The sequence below is a fragment of the Phyllobates terribilis genome, unplaced genomic scaffold, assembly GCF_046119375.1.
Source record: "Phyllobates terribilis strain yellow unplaced genomic scaffold, ASM4611937v1 Scaffold_11__3_contigs__length_659146591, whole genome shotgun sequence".
NCBI lineage: Eukaryota > Metazoa > Chordata > Amphibia > Anura > Dendrobatidae > Phyllobates > Phyllobates terribilis.
Window position 1 is genome coordinate 595557853 of NW_027362771.1, and position 20598 is coordinate 595578450.

The following is a 20598-nucleotide window of genomic DNA, read 5'->3' on the forward strand; positions in this document are numbered from 1 at the left end:
TATCCGACAGTACAACAGGCCGAGGCGAGCACAGCTCTTGGGTATCTCCGACATTCCAACAGGCCGAGGCGAGCACAGCTCTTGGGTATCTCCGACAGTACAAAAGGCCGAGGTGAGCACAGCTCTTGGGTATCTCCGACAGTACAAAAGGCAGAGGTGAGCACAGCTCTTGGGTATCTCTGACAGTACAACAGGCAGAGGCGAGCACAGCTCTTGGGTATCTCCGACAGTACAACAGGCAGAGGCGAGCACAGCTCTTGGGTATCTCCGACAGTACAACAGGCAGAGGCGAGCACAGCTCTTGGGTATCCGACAGTACAACAGGCAGAGGCGAGCACAGCTCTTGGGTATCCGACAGTACAACAGGCAGAGGCGAGCACAGCTCTTGGGTATCTCCGACAGTACAACAGGCAGAGGCGAGCACAGCTCTTGGGTATCTCCGACAGTACAACAGGCAGAGGCGAGCACAGCTCTTGGGTATCTCCGACAGTACAACAGGCAGAGGCGAGCACAGCTCTTGGGTATCTCCGACCGTACAACAGGCAGAGGCGAGCACAGCTCTTGGGTATCTCTGACAGTACAACAGGAAGAGGCGAGCACAGCTATTGGGTATCTCTGACAGGAGAATAAGTCCTAAACTTCCAGAAATGTAGAGGCCATTTCCTGCGTCCCGCTGATTCCTTTCCTCCTCTGCTGGCAGGTATGGTCTCATGCCCGTGGCTAGCTAGAAGGGACGAGGGTACACCAAGAATATATCTCCCTCTCCCTGATGTAAGGTGATTGGGGCCCCCTGCATTGTCAGCATCGCTCACCTGCCACTTCTCACCCTCCTTTTCTCCTAGATACGCCAGCCTGTATTTCTGTTGTGCGGTGGAAGATCAGGATAACGAGCTGCTGACCCTGGAGCTGATTCACCGATACGTGGAGCTGCTGGACAAGTATTTCGGCAGTGTAAGTTTCTCTGCCAGACACGCTCAGCCTGAGGGGGCTTAGTAACAGACTGGAGGTGGACAGCGCACCCATCCCCCATATTTTCCTTAAAAACAACCCCTCCTGCTCAGAAAAATTAGCCCACACTTCGCTGGTAAACTGATTAGCAATCACAGGCTTCATATGTAATCCTGACAGTCAGTGGTTTACAGTACAGTATGCTACTCCCTATGTGCAAGAATATAACTACTATAATACTGCCCCCTATGTACAAGAATATAACTACTATAATACTGCCCCCTATGTACAAGAATATCACTACTATAATACTGCCCCCTATGTACAAGAATATAACTACTATAATACTGCCCCCTATGTACAAGAATATAACTACTATAATACTGCTCCTATGTACAAGAATATAACTACTATGATACTGCTTCCTTATGTACAAGAATATAACTACTATAATACTGCTCCTATGTACAAGAATATAACTACTATGATACTGCTTCCTTATGTACAAGAATATAACTACTATAATACTGCCCCCTGTGTACAAGAATATAACTACTATAATACTGCTCCCTTATGTACAAGAATATAACTATTATAATACTGCTCCCTTATGTACAAGAATATAACTATTATAATACTGCTCCCTTATGTACAAGAATATAACTATTATAATACTGCTCCCTTATGTACAAGAATATAACTATTATAATACTGCTCCCTTATGTACAAGAATATAACTACTATAATACTGCCCCTATGTACAAGAATATAACTACTATAATACTGCTCCTATGTACAAGAATATAACTACTATGATACTGCTCCCTTATGTACAGGAATATAACTACTATAATACTGCTCCTATGTACAAGAATATAACTACTATAATACTGCTCCCTATGTACAAGAATATAACTACTATAATACTGCTCCTATGTACAAGAATATAACTACTATAATACTGCTCCCTTATGTACAAGAATATAACTACTATAATACTGCTCCCTTATGTACAAGAATATAACTACTATAATACTGTCCCTTATGTACAAGAATATAACTACTATTATACTGCTCCCTTATGTACAAGAATATAACTACTATAATACTGTCCCTTATGTACAAGAATATAACTACTATAATACTGTCCCTATGTACAAGAATATAACTACTATAATACTGCTCCTATGTACCACAATATAACTACTATAATACTGCTCCTATGTACCACAATATAACTACTATAATACTGCCCCCTATATACAAGAATATAACTACTATAATACTGCCCCCTATATACAAGAATATAACTACTATAATACTGCCCCCTATATACAAGAATATAACTACTATAATACTGCCCCCTATATACAAGAATATAACTACTATAATACTGCCCCCTATGTACAAGAATATAACTACTATAATACTGCTCCCTATGTACAAGAGTATAACTACTATAATACTGCTCCTATGTACAGGAATATAACTACTATAATACTGCTCCTATGTACAGGAATATAACTACTATAATACTGCTCCTATGTACAGGAATATAACTACTATAATACTGCTCCTATGTACAGGAATATAACTACTATAATACTGCTCCTATGTACAGGAATATAACTACTATAATACTGCACCCTATGTACAAGAATATAACTACTATAATACTGCACCCTATGTACAAGAATATAACTACTATAATACTGCACCCTATGTACAAGAATATAACTACTATAATACTGCTCCTATGTACAAGAACATAACTACTATAATACTGCACCCTATGTACAAGAATATAACTACTATAATACTGCCCCTATGTACAAGAATATAACTACTATAATACTGCCCCTATATACAAGAATATAACTACTATAATACTGCCCCCTATGTACAAGAATATAACTACTATAATACTGCCCCCTATGTACAAGAATATAACTACTATAATACTGCTCCTATGTACAGGAATATAACTACTATAATACTGCTCCTATGTTCCTATGTACAGGAATATAACTACTATAATACTGCCCCCTATGTACAAGAATATAACTACTATAATACTGCCCCCTATGTACAAGAATATAACTACTATATTAATGCTCCTATGTACAGGAATATAACTACTATAATACTGCTCCTATGTACAGGAATATAACTACTATAATACTGCTCCTATGTACAAGAATATAACTACTATAATACTGCTCCTATGTACAAGAATATAACTACTATAATACTGCTCCTATGTACAAGAATATAACTACTATAATACTGCTCATATGTACAAGAATATAACTACTATAATACTGTCCCTATGTACAAGAATATAACTACTATAATACTGCACCCTATGTACAAGAATATAACTACTATAATACTGCTCCTATGTACAAGAATATAACTACTATAATACTGCTCCTATGTATAAGAATATAACTACTATAATACTGCCTCCTTTGCACAAGAATATAACTACTATAATACTGCCCCTATGTACAAGAATAAAACTAATATAATACTGCTCCTATGTACAAGAATATAACTACTATAATACTGCCCCCTATGTACAGGAATATAACTACTATAATACTGCTCCAATGTACAAGAATATAACTACTATAATACTGCACTTATGTACAAGAATATAACTACTATAATACTGCCCCCTATGTACAAGAATATAACTACTATAATACTGTCCCTATGTACAAGAATATAACTACTATAATACTGCCCCCTATGTACAAGAATATAACTACTATAATACTGCCTCCTATGTACAAGAATATAACTACTATAATACTGCTCCTATGTACAGGAATATAACTACTATAATACTGCTCCTATGTACAAGAATATAACAACTATGATACTGCCCCCTATGTACAAGAATATAACTACTATAATACTGCCCCCTATGTACAAGAATATAACTTCTATAATACTACTCCTATGTACAGGAATATAACTACTATAATACTGCTCCTATGTACAAGAATATAACAACTATGATACTGCCCCCTATGTACAAGAATATAACTACTATAATACTGCCACCTATATACAGGAATATAACTACTATAATACTGCCACCTATATACAGGAATATAACTACTATAATGCTGCCCCCTATTTGCAGGAATATAACTACTATAATACTGCCCCTTATGTACAAGAATATAACTACTATAATACTGCTCCTATGTCCAAGAATATAACTACTATAATAATGCTCCTATGTACAAGAATATAACTACTATAATACTGCCCCTATGTACAAGAATATAACTACTATAATACTGCTCCTATGTACATGAATATATCTACTATAATACTGCCCCCTATGTACAAGAATATAACTACTATAATACTGCCCCTATGTACAAGAATATAACCACTATAATACTGCCCCTATGTACAAGAATATAACTACTATAATACTGCCCCTATGTACAAGAATATAACTATTATAATACTGCTCCTATGTACAAGAATATAACTACTATGATACTGCTCCCTTATGTACAAGAATATAACTACTATGATACTGCTCCCTTATGTACAAGAATATAACTACTATGATACTGCTCCCTTATGTACAAGAATATAACTACTATTATACTGTCCCTTATGTACAAAAATATAACTACTATAATACTGCTCCCTTATGTACAAGAATCTAACTACTATAATACTGTCCCTTATGTACAAGATTATAACTACTATAATACTGCCCCCTATATACAAGAATATAACTACTATAATACTGCCCCTATATACAAGAATATAACTACTATAATACCGCCCCCTATGTACAAGAATATAACTACTATAATACTGCCCCCTATGTACAAGAATATAACTACTATAATACTGCCCCTATGTGCAAGAATATAACTACTATAATACTGCACCCTATGAGCAAGAATATAACTACTATAATACTGCTCCTATGTACAAGAACATAACTACTATAATACTGCACCCTATGTACAAGAATATAACTACTATAATACTGCCCCTATGTACAAGAATATAACTACTATAATACTGCTCCTATGTACAGGAATATAACTACTATAATACTGCTCCTATGTACAGGAATATAACTACTATAATACTGCCCCCTATGTACAAGAATATAACTACTATAATACTGCCCCCTATGTACAAGAATATAACTACTATATTAATGCTCCTATGTACAGGAATATAACTACTATAATACTGCTCCTATGTACAGCAATATAACTACTATAATACTGCCCCTATATACAAGAATATAACTACTATAATACTGCTCCTATGTACAAGAATATAACTACTATGATACTGCTCCCTTATGTACAAGAATATAACTACTATTATACTGCTCCCTTATGTACAAGAATATAACTACTATTATACAGCTCCCTTATGTACAAGAATATAACTACTATGATACTGCTCCCTTATGTACAAGAATATAACTACTATAATACTGTCCCTATGTACAAGAATATAACTACTATAATACTGCCTCCTATGTACAAGAATATAACTACTATAATACTGCTCCTATGTACAAGAATATAACTACTATAATATTGCTCCTATGTACAGCAATATAACTACTATAATACTGCTCCTATGTACAGCAATATATCTACTATAATACTGCTCCTATGTACAAGAATATAACTACTATAATACTGCTCCTATGTACAAGAATATAACTAGTATAATACTGCTCCTATGTACAAGAATATAACTATTATAATACTGCCTCCTATGTACAAGAATATAACTACTATAATACTGCTCCTATGTACAGGAATATAACTACTATAATACTGCTCCTATGTACAGGAATATAACTACTATAATACTGCTCCTATGTACAAGAATATAGCTACTATAATACTGCCCCCTATGTACAGGAATGTAACTACTATAATACTGCCCACTATGTACAATAATATAACTACTATAATACTGCCCCCTATTTACAGGAATATAACTACTATAATACTGCTCCTATGTACAAGAATATAACTACTATAATACTGCCCCCTATATACAAGAATATAACTACTATAATACTGACCCCTATGTACAAGAATATAACTACTATAATACTGCTCCTATGTACAAGAATATAACTACTATAATACTGCCCCCTATGTACAAGAATATAACTACTATAATACTGCTCCCTATGCACAAGAATATAACTGCTATAATACTGCCCCTATGTACAAGAATATAACTAATATAATACTGCTCCTATGTACAAGAATATAACTACTATAATACTGCCCCTATGACCAAGAATATAACTACTATAATACTGCTCCTACGCACAAGAATATAACTACTATAATACTGCTCCTATGTACAAGACTATAACTACTATAATACTGCCCCCAATGTACAAGAATATAACTACTATAATACTGCCCCCTATGTACAGGAATATAACTACTATAATACTGCCCCCCCCCCCCCCCCGTACAAGAATATAACTACTATAATACTGCCCCCTATGTACAAGAATGTAACTACTATAATACTGCCCCCTATGTACAAGAATATAACTACTATAATACTGCCCCCTATGTACAAGAATATAACTACTATAATACTGCCCCCTATGTACAAGACTATAACTACTATAATACTGCCCCCTATGTACAAGAATATAACTACTATAATACTGCTCTTATGTAAAGGAATATAACTACTATAATACTGCCCCTATGTGCAGGAATATAACTACTATAATACTGTTCCTATGTACAAGAATATAACTACTATAATACTGCCCCCTATGTGCAAGAATATAACTACTATAATACTGCTCCTATGTACAAGAATATATCTACTATAATGCTGCTCCTATGTACAAGAATATAACTACTATAATACTGCCCCTATGTACAAGAATATAACTACTATAATACTGCCCCCTATGTACAGGAATATAACTACTATAATACTTCCCCTATGTACAAGAATATAACTACTATAATACTGCCCCCTATGTAAAGGAATATAACTACTATAATACTGCCCCCTATGTACAAGAATATAACTACTATAATACTGCCCCCTATGTACAGGAATATAACTACTATAATACTGCTTCTATGTACAAGAATATAACTACTCTAATACTGCTCCTATGTACAAGAATATAACTACTATAATACTGCCCCCTATGTACAGGAATATAACTACTATAATACTGCTCCTATGTACAGGAATGTAACTACTATAATACTGCTCCTATGTACAAGAATATAACTACTATAATACTGCCCCCCCTGTACAAGAATATAGCTACTATAATACTGCCCCCTATGTACAGGAATGTAACTACTATAATACTGCCCACTATGTACAATAATATAACTACTATAATACTGCCCCCTATGTACAGGAATATAACTACTATAATACTGCTCCTATGTACAAGAATATAACTACTATAATACTGCCCCTATGTACAAGAATATAACTACTATAATACTGCTCCTATGTACAAGAATATAACTACTATAATACTGCCCCCTATGTACAGGAATATAACTACTATAATACTGCCCCCCCCTGTACAAGAATATAACTACTATAATACTGCCCCCTATGTACAAGAATGTAACTACTATAATACTGCCCCCTATGTACAAGAATATAGCTACTATAATACTGCCCCCTATGTACAAGAATATAACTACTGTAATACTGCCCCCTATGTACAGGAATATAACTACTATAATACTGCTCCTATGTTCCTATGTACAGGAATATAACTACTATAATACTGCTCCTATGTACAAGAATATAACTACTATAATACTGCTCCCTATGTACAAGAGTATAACTACTATAATACTGCCTCCTATGTACAAGAATATAACTGCTATAATACTGCTCCTATGTACAGGAATATAACTACTATAATACTGCCCCTATGTTAAAGAATATAACTACTATAATACTGTTCCTATGTACAAGAATATAACTACTATAATACTGCCCCCTGTTTACAAGAATATAACTACTATAATACTGCTCCTATGTACAAGAATATATCTACTATAATACTGCTCCTATGTACAAGAATATAACTACTGTAATACTGCCCCTATGTGCAAGAATATAACTACTATAATACTGCTCCTATGTACAAGAATATAACTACTATAATACTGCCCCCTATGTACAAGAATATCACTACTATAATACTGCCCCTATGTACAAGAATATATCTACTATAATACTGCTCCTACGTATAAGAATATAACTACTATAATACTGCTCCTACGCACAAGAATATAACTACTATAATACTGCCCCCTATGTACAAGAATATAACTACTATAATACTGCTCCTATGTATAAGAATATAACTACTATAATACTGCTCCTATGTACAAGAATATAACTACTGTAATACTGCCCCCTATATACAGGAATATAACTACTATAATACTGCCACCTATATACAGGAATATAACTACTATAATGCTGCCCCCTATGTGCAGGAATATAACTACTATAATACTGCCCCTTATGTACAAGAATATCACTACTATAATACTGCCCCTATGTTCAAGAATATAACTACTATAATACTGCTCCTATGTACAAGAATATAACTACTATAATACTGCCCCCTATGTACAAGAATATCACTACTACAATACTGCCCCTATGTACAAGAATATATCTACTATAATACTGCTCCTACGTATAAGAATATAACTACTATAATACTGCTCCTACGCACAAGAATATAACTACTATAATACTGCCCCCTATGTACAAGAATATAACTACTATAATACTGCTCCTATGTATAAGAATATAACTACTATAATACTGCTCCTATGTATAAGAATATAACTACTATAATACTGCTCCTATGTATAAGAATATAACTACTATAATACTCCTATGTACAAGAATATAACTACTATAATACTGCTCCTATGTATAAGAATTTAACTACTATAATACTGCTCCTATGTACAAGAATATAACTACTATAATACTGCCCCTATGTACAAGAATATAACTACTATAATACTGCTCCTATGTACAAGAATATAACTACTATAATACTGCCCCCTATGTACAAGAATATAACTACTATAATACTGCTCCCTATGCACAAGAATATAACTACTATAATACTGCTCCCTATGCACAAGAATATAACTACTATAATACTGCCCCTATGTACAAGAATATAACTACTATAATACTACTCCCTATGTACAAGAATATAACTACTATAATACTGCCCCCTATGTACAGGAATATAACTACTATAATACTGCCCCCTATGTACAGGAATATAACTACTACAATACTGCCCACTATGTACAAGAATATAACTACTATAATACTGCTCCTATATACAAGAATATAACTACTATAATACTGCTCCCTTATGTACAAGAATATAACTACTATAATACTGCCCCTTATGTACAAGAATATAACTACTATAATACTGCCCCTTATGTACAAGAATAGAACTACTATAATAATGCTCCTATGTACAGGAATATAACTACTATAATACTGCTCCTATGTACAGGAATATAACTACTATAATACTGCCCCTTATGTACAAGAATATAACTACTATAATACTGCCCCTTATGTACAGGAATATAACTAGTATAATACTGCTCCTATGTAGAAGAATATAACTACTATAATACTGCCTCCTATGTACAAGAATATAACTACTATAATACTGCTCCTATGTACAGGAATATAACTACTATAATACTGCTCCTATGTACAAGAATATAACTACTATAAAACTGCTCCTATGTACAAGAATATAACTACTATAATACTGCCCCCTATGTACTAGAATATAACTACTATAATACTGCCCCCTATGTACTAGAATATAACTACTATAATACTGCCCCCTATATACAGGAATATAACTACTATAATACTGCCCCCTATGTACAGGAATATAACTACTATAATACTGCCCTCTATGTACAGGAATATAACTACTATAATACTGCCCCTTATGTACAAGAATATAACTACTATAATACTGCCCCTATGTATAAGAATATAACTACTATAATACTGTTCCTATGTACAAGAATATAACTACTATAATACTGCCCCCTATGTACAGGAATATAACTACTATAATACTGCTCCTATGTATAAGAATATAACTACTATAATACTGCTCCTATGTATAAGAATATAACTACTATAATACTCCTCCTATGTACAAGAATATAACTACTATAATACTGCTCCTATGTATAAGAATATAAGTACTATAATACTGCTCCTATGTAGAAGAATATAACTACTGTAATACTGCCCCCTATGTACAAGAATATAACTACTATAATACTGCCTCCTATGTACAAGAATATAACTACTATAATACTGCCCCCTATGTACAGGAATATAACTACTATAATACTGCCCCCTATGTACAAGAATATAACTACTATAATACTGCCCCTATGTACAAGAATCTAACTACTATAATACTGCCCTCTATGTACAGGAATATAACTACTATAATACTGCCCCTTATGTACAAGAATATAACTACTATAATACTGCCCCTATGTATAAGAATATAACTACTATAATACTGTTCCTATGTACAAGAATATAACTACTATAATACTGCCCCCTATGTACAGGAATATAACTACTATAATACTGCTCCTATGTACAAGAATATAAGTACTATAATACTGCCCCCCCCCCCGTACAAGAATATAGCTACTATAATACTGCCCCCTATTTACAGGAATGTAACTACTATAATACTGCCCACTATGTACAAGAATATAACTACTATAATACTGCCCCCTATGTACAGGAATATAACTACTATAATACTGCCCCCTATGTACAGGAATATAACTACTATAATACTGCTCCTATGTATAAGAATATAACTACTATAATACTGCCCACTATGTACAAGAATATAACTACTATAATACTGCCCCCTATGTACAGGAATAGAACTACTATAATACTGCCCCTTATGTACAAGAATATCACTACTATAATACTGCCCCTATGTGCAAGAATATAACTACTATAATACTGCTCCTATGTGCAAGAATATAACTACTATAATACTGCCCCTATGTACAAGAATATCACTACTATAATACTGCCCCCTATGTACAAGAATATAACTACTATAATACTGCTCCTATGTATAAGAATATAACTACTATAATACTGCTCCTATGTACAAGAATATAACTACTGTAATACTGCCCCCTATATACAGGAATATAACTACTATAATACTGCCACCTATATACAGGAATATAACTACTATAATGCTGCCCCCTATGTGCAGGAATATAACTACTATAATACTGCCCCTTATGTACAAGAATATCACTACTATAATACTGCCCCTATGTGCAAGAATATAACTACTATAATACTGCCCCCTATGTACAAGAATATCACTACTATAATACTGCCCCTATGTACAAGAATATATCTACTATAATACTGCTCCTACGTATAAGAATATAACTACTATAATACTGCTCCTACGCACAAGAATATAACTACTATAATACTGCCCCCTATGTACAAGAATATAACTACTATAATACTGCTCCTATGTATAAGAATATAACTACTATAATACTGCTCCTATGTATAAGAATATAACTACTATAATACTCCTCCTATGTACAAGAATATAACTACTATAATACTGCTCCTATGTATAAGAATTTAACTACTATAATACTGCTCCTATGTACAAGAATATAACTACTATAATACTGCTCCTATGTACAAGAATATAACTACTATAATACTGCCCCCTATGTACAAGAATATAACTACTATAATACTGCTCCCTATGCACAAGAATATAACTACTATAATACTGCTCCCTATGCACAAGAATATAACTACTATAATACTGCCCCTATGTACAAGAATATAACTACTATAATACTACTCCCTATGTACAAGAATATAACTACTATAATACTGCCCCCTATGTACAGGAATATAACTACTATAATACTGCTCCTATGTACAAGAATATAACTACTACAATACTGCCCCCCCCGTACAAGAATATAACTACTATAATACTGCCCCCTATGTACAGGAATGTAACTACTATAATACTGCCCACTATGTACAAGAATATAACTACTATAATACTGCTCCTATATACAAGAATATAACTACTATAATACTGCTCCCTTATGTACAAGAATATAACTACTATAATACTGCCCCTTATGTACAAGAATATAACTACTATAATACTGCCCCTTATGTACAAGAATATAACTACTATAATAATGCTCCTATGTACAGGAATATAACTACTATAATACTGCTCCTATGTACAGGAATATAACTACTATAATACTGCCCCTTATGTACAAGAATATAACTACTATAATACTGCCCCTTATGTACAGGAATATAACTAGTATAATACTGCTCCTATGTAGAAGAATATAACTACTATAATACTGCCTCCTATGTACAAGAATATAACTACTATAATACTGCTCCTATGTACAGGAATATAACTACTATAATACTGCTCCTATGTACAAGAATATAACTACTATAAAACTGCTCCTATGTACAAGAATATAACTACTATAATACTGCCCCCTATGTACTAGAATATAACTACTATAATACTGCCCCCTATGTACTAGAATATAACTACTATAATACTGCCCCCTATATACAGGAATATAACTACTATAATACTGCCCCCTATGTACAGGAATATAACTACTATAATACTGCCCTCTATGTACAGGAATATAACTACTATAATACTGCCCCTTATGTACAAGAATATAACTACTATAATACTGCCCCTATGTATAAGAATATAACTACTATAATACTGTTCCTATGTACAAGAATATAACTACTATAATACTGCCCCCTATGTACAGGAATATAACTACTATAATACTGCTCCTATGTATAAGAATATAACTACTATAATACTGCTCCTATGTATAAGAATATAACTACTATAATACTGCTCCTATGTATAAGAATATAACTACTATAATACTCCTCCTATGTACAAGAATATAACTACTATAATACTGCTCCTATGTATAAGAATATAAGTACTATAATACTGCTCCTATGTATAAGAATATAACTACTGTAATACTGCCCCCTATGTACAAGAATATAACTACTATAATACTGCCTCCTATGTACAAGAATATAACTACTATAATACTGCCCCCTATGTACAGGAATATAACTACTATAATAATGCCCCCTATGTACAAGAATATAACTACTATAATACTGCCCCTATGTACAAGAATCTAACTACTATAATACTGCCCTCTATGTACAGGAATATAACTACTATAATACTGCCCCTTATGTACAAGAATATAACTACTATAATACTGCCCCTATGTATAAGAATATAACTACTATAATACTGTTCCTATGTACAAGAATATAACTACTATAATACTGCCCCCTATGTACAGGAATATAACTACTATAATACTGCTCCTATGTACAAGAATATAAGTACTATAATACTGCCCCCCCCCCCCCTGTACAAGAATATAGCTACTATAATACTGCCCCCTATGTACAGGAATGTAACTACTATAATACTGCCCACTATGTACAAGAATATAACTACTATAATACTGCCCCCTATGTACAGGAATATAACTACTATAATACTGCCCCCTATGTACAGGAATATAACTACTATAATACTGCCCCTATGTATAAGAATGTAACTACTATAATATTGCTCCTATGTACAAGAATATAACTACTATAATACTGCCCCCTATGTACAGGAATATAACTACTATAATACTGCTCCTATGTACAAGAATATAAGTACTATAATACTGCCCCCCCCCCCTGTACAAGAATATAGCTACTATAATACTGCCCCCTATTTACAGGAATGTAACTACTATAATACTGCCCACTATGTACAAGAATATAACTACTATTATACTGCCCCCTATGTACAGGAATATAACTACTATAATACTGCTCCTATGTACAAGAATATAACTACTATAATACTGCCCCCTATATACAAGAATATAACTAATATAATACTGCTCCCTTATGTACAAGAATATAACTACTATAATACTGCCCCTATGTACAAGAATATAACTACTATAATACTGCCCCTTATGTACAAGAATATAACTACTATAATACTGCTCCTATGTACAGGAATATAACTACTATAATACTGCTCCTATGTACAGGAATATAACTACTATAATACTGCTCCTATGTACAAGAATATAACTACTATAAAACTGCTCCTATGTACAAGAATATAACTACTATAATACTGCCCCCTATGTGCTAGAATATAACTACTATAATACTGCCCCCTATATACAGGAATATAACTACTATAATACTGCCCTCTATGTACAGGAATATAACTACTATAATACTGCCCTCTATGTACAGGAATATAACTACTATAATACTGCCCCTTATGTACAAGAATATAACTACTATAATACTGCCCCTATGTATAAGAATATAACTACTATAATACTGCTCCTATGTACAAGAATATAACTACTATAATACTGCCCCCTATGTACAGGAATATAACTACTATAATACTGCTCCTATGTACAAGAATATAAGTACTATAATACTGCCCCCCCCCCTGTACAAGAATATAGCTACTATAATACTGCCCCCTATGTACAGGAATGTAACTACTATAATACTGCCCCCTATGTACAGGAATATAACTACTATAATACTGCTCCTATGTACAGGAATATAACTACTATAATACTGCTCCTATGTACAAGAATATAACTATTATAATACTGCCCCTATGTACAAGAATATAACTACTATAATACTGCACCCTATGTACAAGAATATAACTACTATAATACTGCTCCTATGTACAAGAAACTAACTACTATAATACTGCACCCTATGTACAAGAATATAACTACTATAATACTGCCCCTATGTACAAGAATATAACTACTATAATACTGCCCCTATGTGCAAGAATATAACTACTATAATACTGCCCCTATATACAAGAATATAACTACTATAATACTGCCCCCTATGTACAAGAATATAACTACTATAATACTGCCCCCTATGTACAAGAATATAACTACTATAATACTGCTCCCTATGTACAGGAATATAACTACTATAATACTGCTCCTATGTACAAGAATATAACTACTATAATACTGCCCCTATGTACAAGAATATAACTACTATAACACTGCTCCTATGTACAAGAATATAACTAGTATAATACTGCTCCTATGTAGAAGAATATAACTACTATAATACTGCCTCCTATGTACAAGAATATAACTACTATAATACTGCTCCTATGTACAGGAATATAACTACTATAATACTGCTCCTATGTACAGGAATATAACTACTATAATACTGCTCCTATGTACAAGAATATAACTACTATAATACTGCTCCTATGTGCAAGAATATAACTAGTATAATACTGCTCCTATGTGCAAGAATATAACTACTATAATACTGCCTCCTATGTACAAGAATATAACTACTATAATACTGCTCCTATGTACAGGAATATAACTACAATAATACTGCTCCTGTGTACAAGAATATAACTACTATAATACTGCCCCCTATGTACAAGAATATAACTACTATAATACTGCCCCTATGTACAAGAATATAACTACTATAATACTGCCCCTATGTGCAAGAATATAACTACTATAATACTGCTCCTATGTACAAGAATATAACTAGTATAATACTTCTCCTATGTACAAGAATATAACTACTATAATACTGCTCGTATGTATAAGAATATAACTACTATTATACTGCTCCTATATACAAGAATATAACTACTATAATACTGCTCCTATATACAAGAATATAACTACTATAATACTGCTCCTATGTATAAGAATATAACTACTATAATACTGCTCCTATGTATAAGAATATAACTACTATAATACTGCTCCTATGTATAAGAATATAACTACTGTAATACTGCCCCCTATGTACAAGAATATAACTACTATAATACTGCCTCCTATGTACAAGAATATAACTACTATAATACTGCCCCCTATGTACAGGAATATAACTACTATAATACTGCCCCCTATGTACAGGAATATAACTATAATACTGCCCCTATGTACAAGAATCTAACTACTATACTACTGCCCCCTATGTACAAGAATATAACTACTATAATACTGCCCCCTATGTACAAGAATATAACTACTATAATACTGCTCCTATGTTTAAGAATATAACTACTATAATACTGCTCCTATGTTTAAGAATATAACTACTATAATACTGCTCCTATGTATAAGAATATAACTACTATAATACTGCTCCTATGTATAAGAATATAACTACTATAATACTGCTCCTATGTATAAGAATATAACTACTATAATACTCCTATGTACAAGAATATAACTACTATAATACTGCTCCTATGTATAAGAATATAACTACTATAATACTGCCCCTATGTACAAGAATCTAACTACTATAATACTGCCCCCTATGTACAAGAATATAACTACTATAATACTGCCCCTATGTACAAGAATATAACTACTATAATACTGCCCCTATGTACAAGAATATAACTACTATAATACTGCCCCTATGTACAAGAATATAACTACTATAATACTGCCCCCTATGCACAAGAATATAATACTATAATACTGCTCCCTATGTACAAGAATATAACTACTATAATACTGCTCCCTATGTACAAGAATATAACTACTATAATACTGCTCCCTATGTACAAGAATATAACTACTATAATTCTGCTCCCTATGTACAAGAATATAACTACTATAATACTGCTCCCTATGCACAAGAATATAACTAATATAATACTGCTCCTATGTACAAGAATATAACTACTATAATACTGCTCCTATGTACAATAATATAACTACTATAATTCTGCTCCTATGTACAGGATTATAACTACTATAATTCTGCTCCTATGTACAGGATTATAACTACTATAATTCTGCTCCTATGTACAGGATTATAACTACTATAATACTGCTCCTATGTACAGGAATGTAACTACTATAATACTGCCCACGATGTACAATAATATAACTACTATAATACTGCCCCCTATGTACAGGAATATAACTACTATAATACTGCCCCCTATGTACAAGAATATAACTACTATAATACTGCCCCCTATGCACAAGAATATAATACTATAATACTGCTCCCTATGTACAAGAATATAACTGCTATAATACTGCTCCCTATGTACAGGAATATAACTACTATAATACTGCCCCCTATGTACAAGAATATAACTACTATAATACTGCTCCCTATGTACAAGAATATAACTACTATAATACTGCCCCCTATGTACAAGAATATAACTACTATAATACTGCTCCTATGTACAAGAATATAACTACTATAATACTGCTCCCTATGTACAAGAATATAACTACTATAACACTGCTCCTATGTACAAGAATATAACTACTATAATACTGCCCCTATGTACAAGACTACAACTACTATAATACTGCCCCCTATGTACAAGAATATAACTACTATAATACTGCCCCTATGTACAAGAATATAACTACTATAATGCTGCTCCTATGTACAAGAATATAACTACTAGAATACTGCCGCTATGTACAAGAATATAACTACTAGAATACTGCCTCTATGTACACGAATATAACTACTATAATACTGCTCCTATGTACAAGAATATAACTACTATAATACTGCCCCTATGTACAAGAATATAACTACTATAATACTGCCCCCTATGTACAAGAATATAACTACTATAATACTGCCCCTATGTACAAGAATATAACTACTATAATACTGCTCCTATGTACAAGAATATATCTACTATAATACTGCTCCTATGTACAAGAATATAACTACTATAATACTGCCCCTATGTACAAGAATATAACTACTATAATACTGCTCCTATGTATAAGAATATAACTACTATAATACTGCTCCTATGTACAAGAATATAACTACTATAATACTGCCCCCTATGTACAAGAATATAACTACTATAATACTGCTCCTATGTATAAGAATATAACTACTATAATACTGCTCCTATGTACAAGAATATAACTACTATAATACTGCTCCTATGTACAAGAATATAACTACTATAATACTGCCCCTATGTACAAGAATATAACTACTATAATACTGCCCCTATGTACAAGAATATAACTACTATAATACTGCTCCCTATGTACAAGAATTTAACTACTATAATACTGCCCCTATGTACAAGAATATACAGTTATATGAAAAAGTTTGGGCACCCCTATTAATCTTAAGCTTAATGTTTTATAAAAATTGGTGTTTTTGCAGCAGCTCTTTCAGTTTGATATATGTAATAACTGTTGGACACAGTAATGTTTCTGCCTTGAAATGAGGTTTATTGTACTAACAGAAAATGTGCAATCTGCATTCAAACAAAATTTGACAGGTGCATAAGTATGGGCACCTCACCAGAAAAGTGACATTAATATTTAGTAGATCCTCCTTTTGCCTCTAGTCGCTTCCTGTAGCTTTTAATGATTTCCTGGATCCTGGATGAAGGTATTTTTGACCATTCCTCTTTACAAAACAATTCCAGTTCAGTTAAGTTTGATGGTCGCCGAGCATGGACAGCCCTCTTCAAATGACCCCACAGATGTTCAATGATATTCAGGTCTGGGGACTGGGATGGCCATTCCAGAACATTGTAATTGTTCCTCTGCATGAATGCCTGAGTAGATTTGGAGCGGTGTTTTGGATCATTGTCTTGCTGAAAGATCCATCCCCTGCGTAACTTCAACTTTATCACTGATTCTTGAACATTGTCAAGAATCTGCTGATACTGAGTGGAATCCATGCGTCCCTCAACTTTAACAAGGTTCCCGTTGCCGGCATTGGCCACACAGCCCCAAAGCATGATGGAACCGCCACCAAATTTTACTGTGGGTAGCAAGTGTTTTTCTTGGAATGCTGTGTTTTTTTGCTGCCATGCATAATGCCTTTTTGTATGACCAAACAACTCAATCTTGGTTTCATCAGTCCACAGGACCTTCTTCCAAACAGAAATTGGCTTCTCCAAATGTGCTTTTGCATACCTCAGCCGACTCTGTTTGTGGCGTGCTTGCAGAAACGGCTTCTTTCGCATCATTCTCCCATACAGCTTCTCCTTGTGCAAAGTGCATTGTATAGTTGACCGATGCACAGTGACACCATCTGCAGCAAGTTGATGCTGCAGCTCTCTGGAGGTGGTCTGAGGATTGTCCTTGACTGATCTCACTATTCTTCTTCTCTGCCTTTCTGATGTTTTTCTTGGCCTGCCACTTCTGACCTTAACAAGAACTGTCTCTGTGTTCTTCCATTTCCTTACTATATTCCTCACAGTGGAAACTGACAGGTTAAATCTCTGAGACAGCTTTTTGTATCCTTCCCCTGAACAACTATGTTGAATAATCTTTGTTTTGAGATCATTTGACAGTTGTTTTGAGGAGCCCATGACGCTACTCTTCAGAGGAGATTCAAACAGGAGAACAACTTGCAAGTGGCCACTTTAAGTAGCTTTTCTCATGATTGCATACACCTGGCTATGAAGTTCAAAGCTCAATGAGGTTACAAAACCAAAAAAAAGTGCTTTAGTAAGTCAGTAAAAAGTAGGTAGGAGTATTTAAAACAAGAAAATGATAAGGGTGCCCATACTTATGCACCTGTCAAATTTTGTTTGAATGCAGATTGCACATTTTCTGTTAGTACAATAAACCTCATTTCAAGGCAGAAACATTACTGTGTCCAACAGTTATTACATATATCAAACTGAAATAGCTGTTGCAAAAACACCAATTTTAAGAAAACATTAAGCTTAAGATTAATAGGGGTGCCCAAACTTTTTCATATAACTGTAACTACTATAATACTGCTCCTATGTACAAGTATATAACTACTATAATACTGCCCCCTATGTACAAGAATATAACTACTATAATACTGCCCCCTATGTACAGGAATATAACTACTATAATACTGCTGCTATGTACAAGAATATAACTACTGTAATACTGCCCCCCCCCCCCTGTACAAGAATATCGCTACTATAATACTGCCCCCTATGTACAGGAATGTAACTACTATAATACTGCCCACTATGTACAAGAATATAACTACTATAATACTGCCCCCTATGTACAAGAATATAACTACTATAATACTGCCCCTATGTACAAGAATATAACTACTATAATACTGCTCCTATGTACAAGAATATAACTACTATAATACTGCCCCATGTACAAGAATATAACTACTATAATACTGCCCCTATGTACAAGAATATAACTAGTATAATACTGCTCCTATGTACAAGAATATAACTACTATAATACTGCTCCGTATGTACAAGAATATAACTACTATCATATTGCCAAGTGTACAAGAATATAACTAGTATAATACTGCTCCTATGTACAAGAATATAACTACTATAATACTGCTCCTACG

General features: G+C 33.4%; 1 protein-coding gene across 1 annotated transcript in view; it reads left to right on the top strand.

Moving 5' to 3' along the window:
* AP1S1 (adaptor related protein complex 1 subunit sigma 1) overlaps window positions 1-20598 on the top strand; it is a 51620-nt gene that overhangs the window by 15546 nt on the left and 15476 nt on the right. The window contains exon 3 of the mRNA XM_073654414.1: window positions 843-951. Within this exon, the coding sequence (XP_073510515.1) occupies window positions 843-951 (109 nt within the window). The remainder of the gene's footprint in view (window positions 1-842; window positions 952-20598) is intronic.